This window comes from Otolemur garnettii, unplaced genomic scaffold (genome assembly GCF_000181295.1).
Source record: "Otolemur garnettii isolate 467f Iridium unplaced genomic scaffold, OtoGar3 scaffold00029, whole genome shotgun sequence".
Taxonomy (NCBI): Eukaryota; Metazoa; Chordata; class Mammalia; order Primates; family Galagidae; genus Otolemur; species Otolemur garnettii.
Window position 1 is genome coordinate 15,637,691 of NW_003852424.1, and position 8,549 is coordinate 15,646,239.

Here is an 8,549-nt window from a genome sequence, read left to right on the forward strand (position 1 = left end):
GAATAAATATCAAAAAGCACTAGAAATTGGATGGGATATGGAACCTCATTGATCAATGAGAGTAGATCGTGAATACCAAAATGGAAGAGATACAGTAGAGTGGGTTTTAGAAATGGAGAAGTTTAGTAACCTTTGGCCTGAGAAAAGTCCCAACTGTGAGATGTGCTTGATAGAGTAGAAACTAACAGTGGTGCTGTACATCATCATTAAAATTTATTGAATGCTTACTGTATGCCCAGCGCCAGCCCAATACTTACATGTGGTTTCTCATTTAACACAACATCACCCATGAGGTAATCACTGTTCATAAACCATGTTACAGAAGGGGATGCAGAAACAAAGTAACTTGCTCAAGACCACACAATTAGAAAGTAGTAGAATCTGATTTGAACTCTAGCAACCTGTACAAAGCCAGTGCCTCATTTGCTATGCTGCCAAGCAAGGATGTCTACAGAGGACCTGGGTTTTTCAGATTTTCCCTTGGGAGTCACATAACTTTTCTCTGATCTTGCTTTTCCTAAGAGATAATGAGAGAAGTTACCTTTCAGCTCTCCTTTCACTTAAATGGGACCTGTTAAAAGGAATTCTTTTGCCAGGCATGGTGGCTCATGTCTGTAATCCTAGCACTCTGGGAGGCCGAGACAGATGGATGGCCTAAACTCATGAGTTCAAGACCAGCCTGAGACCTTGTCTCTAAAAATAGCCAAGCATTGTGGCAGGCGCCTGTAGTACCAGCTCTTTGGGAGGCTGAGGCAAAAGAATCACTTGAGCCCAAGAGTTGGAGTTTGCTGTGAGCTGTGACAACATAGCACTCTACCAAGGGCAACAAAATGAAACTCAGTCTCAAAAAAAAAAAAAAAAGAAAGAAAGAAAGAAAGAAAAAGAAAAGGGGGAAGGGCTCAGTGACCCTAGCTCAGCGGTTAGGGTGCTGGCCACATACATCAGGACTGGCAGGTTCAAACCTAGCCCAGGCCTGCTAAACAACAATGATAACAACAACAACAAAAATAGCCGGGCATTGTGGTGGGCACCTATAGTCCTAGCTACTTGGGAGGCTGAAGCAAGACAATCGCTTAAGCCCAAGAGTTTGACGTTACTGTGAGCTGTGATGCCAGGGCACTCTACCAAGGGTAACATAGACTCCTTATGAAAAAAAAAAAAAAGAATTCTGTTAATCTTTCTTTAACAGAAGAAAGGGTTGCTGGGTCTATGCAGACTCAACTTAGTTGATGAGTAATTTTCCATAAGGGCTCCATGTAAAGTATGTGTTAGTGCATAGATATGTTTTCTGGGACTGCATCTATAGCTTTTAGTGTATTGTTGATCTCAAACTCCTAACCTCAAGTGATATACTCCTGTCATGGCTTCCTGGAGTGATAGGATTATAGGTGTGAGCTACTATGCCTGGGCTATATTCTTGAGACAAGTTAGAGGTATCATGAGTATACTCTTTTCAGTCTTGATAGCTCCCTCCCTTCAACAGTTGTTTGTAGAGAACCCAAACTCTTTGGTGACTGCGTACCAGACAAATTTGTTTCCCTCAATGAATATATATTCCAGTTGAAGGATCAGGACTGGGCATGTGATACCAGCAGTCATACAAGGATCGACTCCAACATTTTTGTGATTGATTTTAGCCCCACCTTTACATTCCTAGTTATTTTGAGAAATGATAATGAAAAATTATCAAATTATTATAATTTTAATACACACTAATAAAATGTTCCCCACCCACTTTCATGTTGCTATGATCCTTGCACATTTGTAGCTTGTCCTATACAAAAGTGAAGCTTTGGGACAGATGTTAAACAAGTAAGCAAATGCTTTAATTAAGTAATTACAGATTTTGGTAGATGGTATGGAGGACATGGGCAGGATGCTACTGTGATAGATAATATCACAGTGAGCAGCCTCAGGCGGGATCTTTCTGAGAGCTGGATGTTTAAGTTGAGATGTGAGTCATCAGAGCAGCCAAGATGAAGACACCCTCAGTATAGCTTTGTTTTCATATGTAACATGTAAGGATTTTCTAAATATACAAAATTTTGGCACTTTGGGAGGCCCAGGCAGGGGAGTTGCCTGAGCTTAGTAGTTCGAGACCAGCCTGAGCAAGAGTGAGACCCCCGTCTCTAAAATATAGCTGAGAATTGTGGCAGGCACGTGTAGTCAAAGCTACCTGGGAGGCTGAGGCAAGAGGATCAATGGTGACCATAGTTCACCATTGCTGTGAGCTATGGTGCCATGGCACTCTACCAAGAGCAACAAAGTGAGACTCTGTCTCAAAAAGAAAACTTTTTTTTGGTTTAATATGAGGATATGAGGTCTGACAATTTTTTTTTTTTTTTTTTTTTTTTTTTAGAGACAGAGTAGGGTGCCACAGCTCACAGCTACCTCCAACTCCTGGGCTCAGTTGATTCTCTTGCCTCAGCCTCCCGAGTAGCTGGGACTACAGGCACCTGCCACAAAGCCCGGCTATTTTTTTGTTGTAGTTTGCCGAGGGCTGGATTCGAACCCACCACCCTTGGTATATGGGGCCAGCGCCCTACCCACTGAGCCACAGGTGCTGCCTGAGGTCTGACAATTAAGTTCATGAATTTGCCACCATGTACTTACATTGGCAGCACTGTATAAACAACTCAATAAGGTTTCATAACTTTGGTATATCAGTGTCCCACAGTAGTGTTTGTGTTGACACTATGTGGCAGTGTCCTACGGAATGGTCATTATTGTGTGTGTTTGTGTGCCATCACGAGAATGTCAGAGCTTAGGTTAGAGAAAACACAAGCATTAATTATCTTGTTAAACTTGGCAAGAGTAGAAGTGAAATTACGGACATGTTTGTCCAAATTTATGGAGATAGTGCCATGAAAAAATGTATTAAACGTTTTTTTCTGAGGGGAGAGAAAGCATCACTGATGAAGAGAGGTTAGGGCAGCCAGTAATGAGCAGAACTGATGAAAACACTCTAAAAATTCATGGACTTGTGCTCCAAAATTGCTGGCTAAGAAGTATAGTACACCAATTAAACATTGACAGAGATATAGGGAAATCTTACCTGAAAATCTTGGCCAACAACTCTTGGCTCTTACAGCATGACAATGCAACAGCTCACACAGACTGTCTGTGAGAGAGTTTTTAGCCAGTATACAAATAACTGTATTGGAACCCTCCCTACTCACCCAATCTAGCCCCCCATGACTTTTTTATACCCAGAGATAAAGGAAACATTAAAAGGACATTTTGGCTCCGCGCCTATGGCTCAACCGGCTAAGGCGCCAGCCACATACACCTGAGCTGGCGGGTTCGAATCCAGCCTGGACCCGCCAAACAACAATGACGGCTGCAACCAAAAAAACAACTGGGCGTTGTGGCGGGCGCCTGTAGCCCCAGCTACTTGGGAGGTGGAGGCAGGAGACTCGCTTGAGCCCAGGAGTTGGAGATTGCTGTGAGCTGTGATGCCACGGTTCTCTACCCAAGGCGACAGCTTGAGGATCTGTCTCAAAAAAAAAAAAAAAGGACATTTTGATGACTTTAGGACATCAAGGGTAATATAACAACAGCTCTGATGACCATTCCAGAAAGAGTTCCAAAATTGCTTTGAAAGGTGGACTAGGTGCTGGTGTTGGTGCAGAGCTTCCCAAGGGGAATACTTCGAAGGTGACTGTAGTGATATTTAGCAATGAGCTGTGTAGCACTTTTTCTAGGATGAGTTTGTGAGCTTAATAGTCAGACCTCATATGTTTGACTCAAATGTCTTTTGAGAGAGAATATATTTTTATTATTATTATATTTTTCCTTGAGACAGAGTATCACTATGTTGCCCTCAGAAGAGTGCTGTTGCGTCACAGCTCACAGCAACCTCTAACTCTTGGGCTTAAGTGATTCTCTTTCATCAGCCTCCCAAGTAGCTGGGACTACAGGCGCCTGACACAGCATCTGGCTAATTTTTCTATTTTCGGTAGAGAAATGATCTGGCTTTTGCTAAGGTTGGTCTCCAACTCCTGAGCTGGAGGGATCATCCCGCTTGGCTTCCCAGAGTGCTGGGATTGCAGGTGAAAACAGCCCCTAAAAGAGTTTTTTTTATCTAGTGTCAAATGTACGCAAGCACTATAAATAACACATCTCAGGTCTTGCGGCGTCCTGCCCCTCGCGCCAGGGCTGGGGGCTCTAACCTTTCCCTGGGCAGTGGTTTCCAGTCTCAAGACCCAGAGACCTGGGGCTTCCGCAGCGTCCGCTGTCAGTTTTCCGCACGGAGCCAACTTGGTGACTTCACATTAAAGGCTCTGGTCTGAAGCACCAAGCATAGACCCAGGATTTCGCACCCCTGTTCTGCCCGACCCTGCGGGACCCCAGATCTCCCCGGCCCAAAATGAGTGGGAAAATTGAATCTGGAGTTCTCGCCCTCATCCGGGAAAAGGTCGCAGGAGGGTCCACCGACTGCAGGGAAAGGCCAATATCCCTCCCAGGCCGGAGCGAGTTCGCCCAGATACGAAAGCCCCTGGCCCGTGGAGATCAGCCACGCGTGATCGCGATGCGTTCAGACTGCAAGGGATGCGTCGCTATCACTACTATCCAATCAAAGGCGCTAAAGGGATGAGGAGCGGGGCAGTCTCCAATCGAGGCGCAATAGCTGGGCAGCACTGTTCAATCAGGGTTTCGCTACCCCGATCAACTTCCAATCAGGCTCCGGGGGCGGGGCGTCGCTGTCCCCACTCTGTGGTGCTCTCTCCGGTGCCCCAAAGGGCCCAGGCGCCCCTGTCCCCGGCGCACTCACCTGCACCCGCCGCAGGGAGCTCGCCCGGAGGGCCTAGGAGCGGGGCTGGGACATGGTGAGTGCGCGGAGATGGGAGCAGAGCCGGGAAGGCCGGCGCTCGGCCCTCAGCCCGGCCCGCGCGTGGGCGGGAACCCAGGAGAGACGCTAGTACCCCGGATCGGGCGGGTTCGCTGGGTGGTCTGGGCCTCTGCCCACCAGTCCTTCAGGCTCGGTTCCCCCCAGGCCTCCAGTGCGGGGGACGCAGGTTCCCAAATCCGGCCCCAAAGCCTCCCCAGCCGGCCTCGGTAGCCGGCCTTCACCCTGAGACCCCGGACTTTCTCTTCCTCCCCCACGGCGCTGTCTCCTCCTGTTCTGTCCCCAGGGCTCCCCGAAGCTCCAGGGTCCTGCTCATTTGCACAGAGCGATAGATGTCCCTTTTTAAAGGGTCGGTTTCTGCTTTTTGATCGGTCCACAGGAGCGAGGGGCAGGGCCACCCCGAGCTCCGCGGGGACGGTCCCTCTGCTCCTCCCCCAGGCTGCTGACCATCATCCCGGGGCCGCGGTGGACTGGGCCTGGCCAGTGTCTTCTCAGCCCGCCCTCCTGGGTCTCTGCTGCCAGTTCTCTGGGAACACGTTGTGCTGCCCCCCACTGGACAGCTGAGGGATGGGATGGGGCTCTCCGTGGAGCTGCCCAATGCTCAGTGTCGGAGCAGAACCTCCCAGGCACCCCCACATGGAAAGCCCACCCCTAGGGCACGCCGAGATGCGCTTCCCTAAATCCCAGTTTACCTTCTTGGAGACACGATGGTGGTGAGTCTCCTATGACTTGCAAGATGCTGGTAGTTAGTAGGAAGGACAAGTGATTCCTGGCATTTGGGTTCTCACACACACAAAGGGAAACCCAAACTTGGGAGGGAGTGTAACGACCTGAAAAGCAAAATGCACTTCAGACCACAGATGGCTCAAGCCAGTGTCCTAAGTTCAGGGAACACTTCCCTGTGCAGGAGGGATGTGGCTATTCTTTATGGTAGGATGGAAAGACTTTTTCTCTGGAGCCTCAGATTTTCAGTAAATATATATAACAGACATTTAATTAATAGAGCTTGAAAGATAAGCTAAAATAATTCCAAAGGGGTGAATACCAGAATAAAAAATTAATGTTTCAGTCTTACATTCCATTTGTTAAACTTTGTTTATCTATTTATTTTCTACTGTCAAAGCAGTTGTCAGATATGTTAAACGCTCTTTTTTGCCCTGGAGACTGTGTGGTAAATTTCTCAGCTCTCTTGTTTTGCATGGTAGCAAATGGGATTCTAGGGCTTAGCCTTGAAAATGTTCCTGGGGAAAAGAATCTCTGAGAAATAGAGAAAATTCCCCTTCCAGTATAGCTGTAGGAAAATGAATAAATTTTCACAAAAATATGTCACAGGTAAATTGGTAAGTTAAAAAGATTCACCAGAATATCAGTTGTTCTCCTTGGTCCGGTGGGGGAATTTGTGGCAGTGTCTGATCCTATTTTTTTTCAATGATTTGCGATATTCATTCTTTAAATTTATAATTCTTTGTTAGTTATGAAGTATGTGGAAATACAAGACATTTTTCTTATTTAGATAACTGTTTGCCACTGTCCCATGTATGAAGTGTGTGTCATCTCTGTGACTGACCTGCAATGACTGCTGGGGCATTAATCACATTTCTGCAAACAGGATGGCTGTTTTAGGACTAGTTTGACTTTTTTCTTTTATTTATTTATTTTTATTATTATCATTTTATTTATTTATTTATTTTTGCAGTTTTGGGCCGGGGTTGGGTTTGAACCCACCACCTCTGGGATATGGGGCTGGTGCCCTACTCCTTTGAACCACAGGCACCACCCATTGACTGTTTTATTTTGAACTAGTTGACTGTTCTGCTACAAATCCCATAATGTCTGATTTATTGTACTTTAAAAATCCTTGCTGAGGGCCGTGGACAATGGCTGATGCCTGTAATCCTCACAGTCTGGGATTGAGAGGCATCCAGGGGATGGATTGCCTGAGTTTACAGATTGGAGACCAGCCTGAGCCAGAGCAAGACCTCTTCTCTGAAAAGAGCTGGGCTTTGTGGCGGGCACCTGTAGTCCCAGCCACTTGGGAGGCTGAGGCAGGAGAATCACTTAAACCCAAGAGTTTGAGGTTGCTGTGAGCTATGACACTACAGCAGTCTACCAAAGGCAGCAAAGTGAAACTCTGTCTCAAGATAAATATATATATATAATCCTTCCTGAATGTTAAGCAAGTACTCACCTTGTTCTTCAGGACATTTTGACTAATTTCAAACATTTGTTCTTTCTATTAGGTTTGTAAAATTAGTATTTATTGGCCAGGCACAGTGGCTCACACCTATAATCCTAGCCCTTTGAGAGGCTGAGGTGAGAGTTTGAGGTTTGCTGTAAGCTATGATGCCACGGCACTCTACTCAGGGTGACAGAGTGAGACTGTGTCTCAAAAGAAAAAACCCAGTATTTATCAAGTCCTTAAAAAATATGGTTCAGGGATTTAATAGAATATTACTAAGATCGTAGTCTCTTTTCAGAGAGTTGATAACTTAGTAACCCAGTTCTAAGAAAACTGATCTCTAGGCTCAGCCCCTAGTAGCTCAAGTGGCTAGGACGCCAGCCACATACCAGCTCTGGTGAGCTGGTGGGTTTGAATCCAGCCCAGGCCTGCCAAACAACAATGACAACTACAACCAAAAAATAGCTGGGCATTGTGGTGGGCGCCTGAAGTACCAGCTACTTGGGAGGCTGAGGTAAGAGAATCACTGAAGCCCAGGAACTGGAGGTTGCTATGAGCTGTGAAGCCCAGGAATTGGAGGTTGCTGTGAGCTGTGATGCCACAGCACTCTACCCAGGGTGACAGCTTGAGGCTCTGTCTCAGAAAAAAAAGAAAAGAAAACTGATCTCTAAAAAGATAACACAATATGGCAAAAACAATTTTTAACTTAGTCCTAAATAAGTCTAATGAAGGATATAAAAAGAACCTAATGAAAAAATTTACAAGCCAAAAAAAAATTTACAAGTATATTGGATAATATCAATGCAAAATAAAATAAATGGAAAGATGGCACATGTTCACAGAAAGAACTGGGTTACTAAGTTATCAACTCTCTGAAAAGAGACTACGATCTTAGTAATATTCTATTAAATCCCTGAACCATATTTTTTAAGGACTTGATAAATACTGGGTTTTTTCTTTTGAGACACAGTCTCACTCTGTCACCCTGAATAGAGTGCCATGGCATCATCATAGCTCACAGCAACCTCAATCTCTTGGACTCAAGCAATCCTCTTGCCTCAGACTCCTAAGTAGCTGGGACTATAGGCGCCCACCACAATGCCCAGCTAATTTTTCTATTTTTTTTAGTAGGGACGGGGTCTTGCTCTTGCTCAGGCTGGTCTCGAACTCCTGAGCTCAAGCAATCCACCTGCCTCAGTCTCCCAGAGTGCTAGGATTACAGGCATGAGTCACCGTGCCTGGCCCAATCTCTAGTATAATGTTGACTAGGAGTGAGGTTCTGGCCATATTTGATTTGTACCTAATTGTTTTGGGGAGAACAATGGACTTCACACCATTTATATGTTCTTGGTTCTTTTTTGAACATTCTTTTATCAGTTAGTCCTTTACCTAGTTATGTGCATTACTATCTATTCCACAATGGTGAGAGGTATTTTTTTAAACTTTTTTTTTTTTTGAGACAGAGCCTCAAGCTATCACCCTGGGTAGAGTGCCATGGCATCACAGCTCACAGCAACCTCC

At 45.6% G+C, this 8,549-nt stretch overlaps 1 protein-coding gene across 1 annotated transcript in view; it reads left to right on the plus strand.

Annotated features, from left to right (window-relative positions):
• The first annotated feature begins 4,843 nt into the window (after positions 1-4,843).
• LOC111724945 (zinc finger protein 555-like) overlaps positions 4,844-8,549 on the plus strand; it is a 13,086-nt gene continuing 9,380 nt past the window's right edge. The window contains exons 1-2 of the mRNA XM_023512640.1: positions 4,844-4,939; positions 4,997-5,058. Of these exons, the coding sequence (XP_023368408.1) occupies positions 4,844-4,939; positions 4,997-5,058 (158 nt within the window). The remainder of the gene's footprint in view (positions 4,940-4,996; positions 5,059-8,549) is intronic.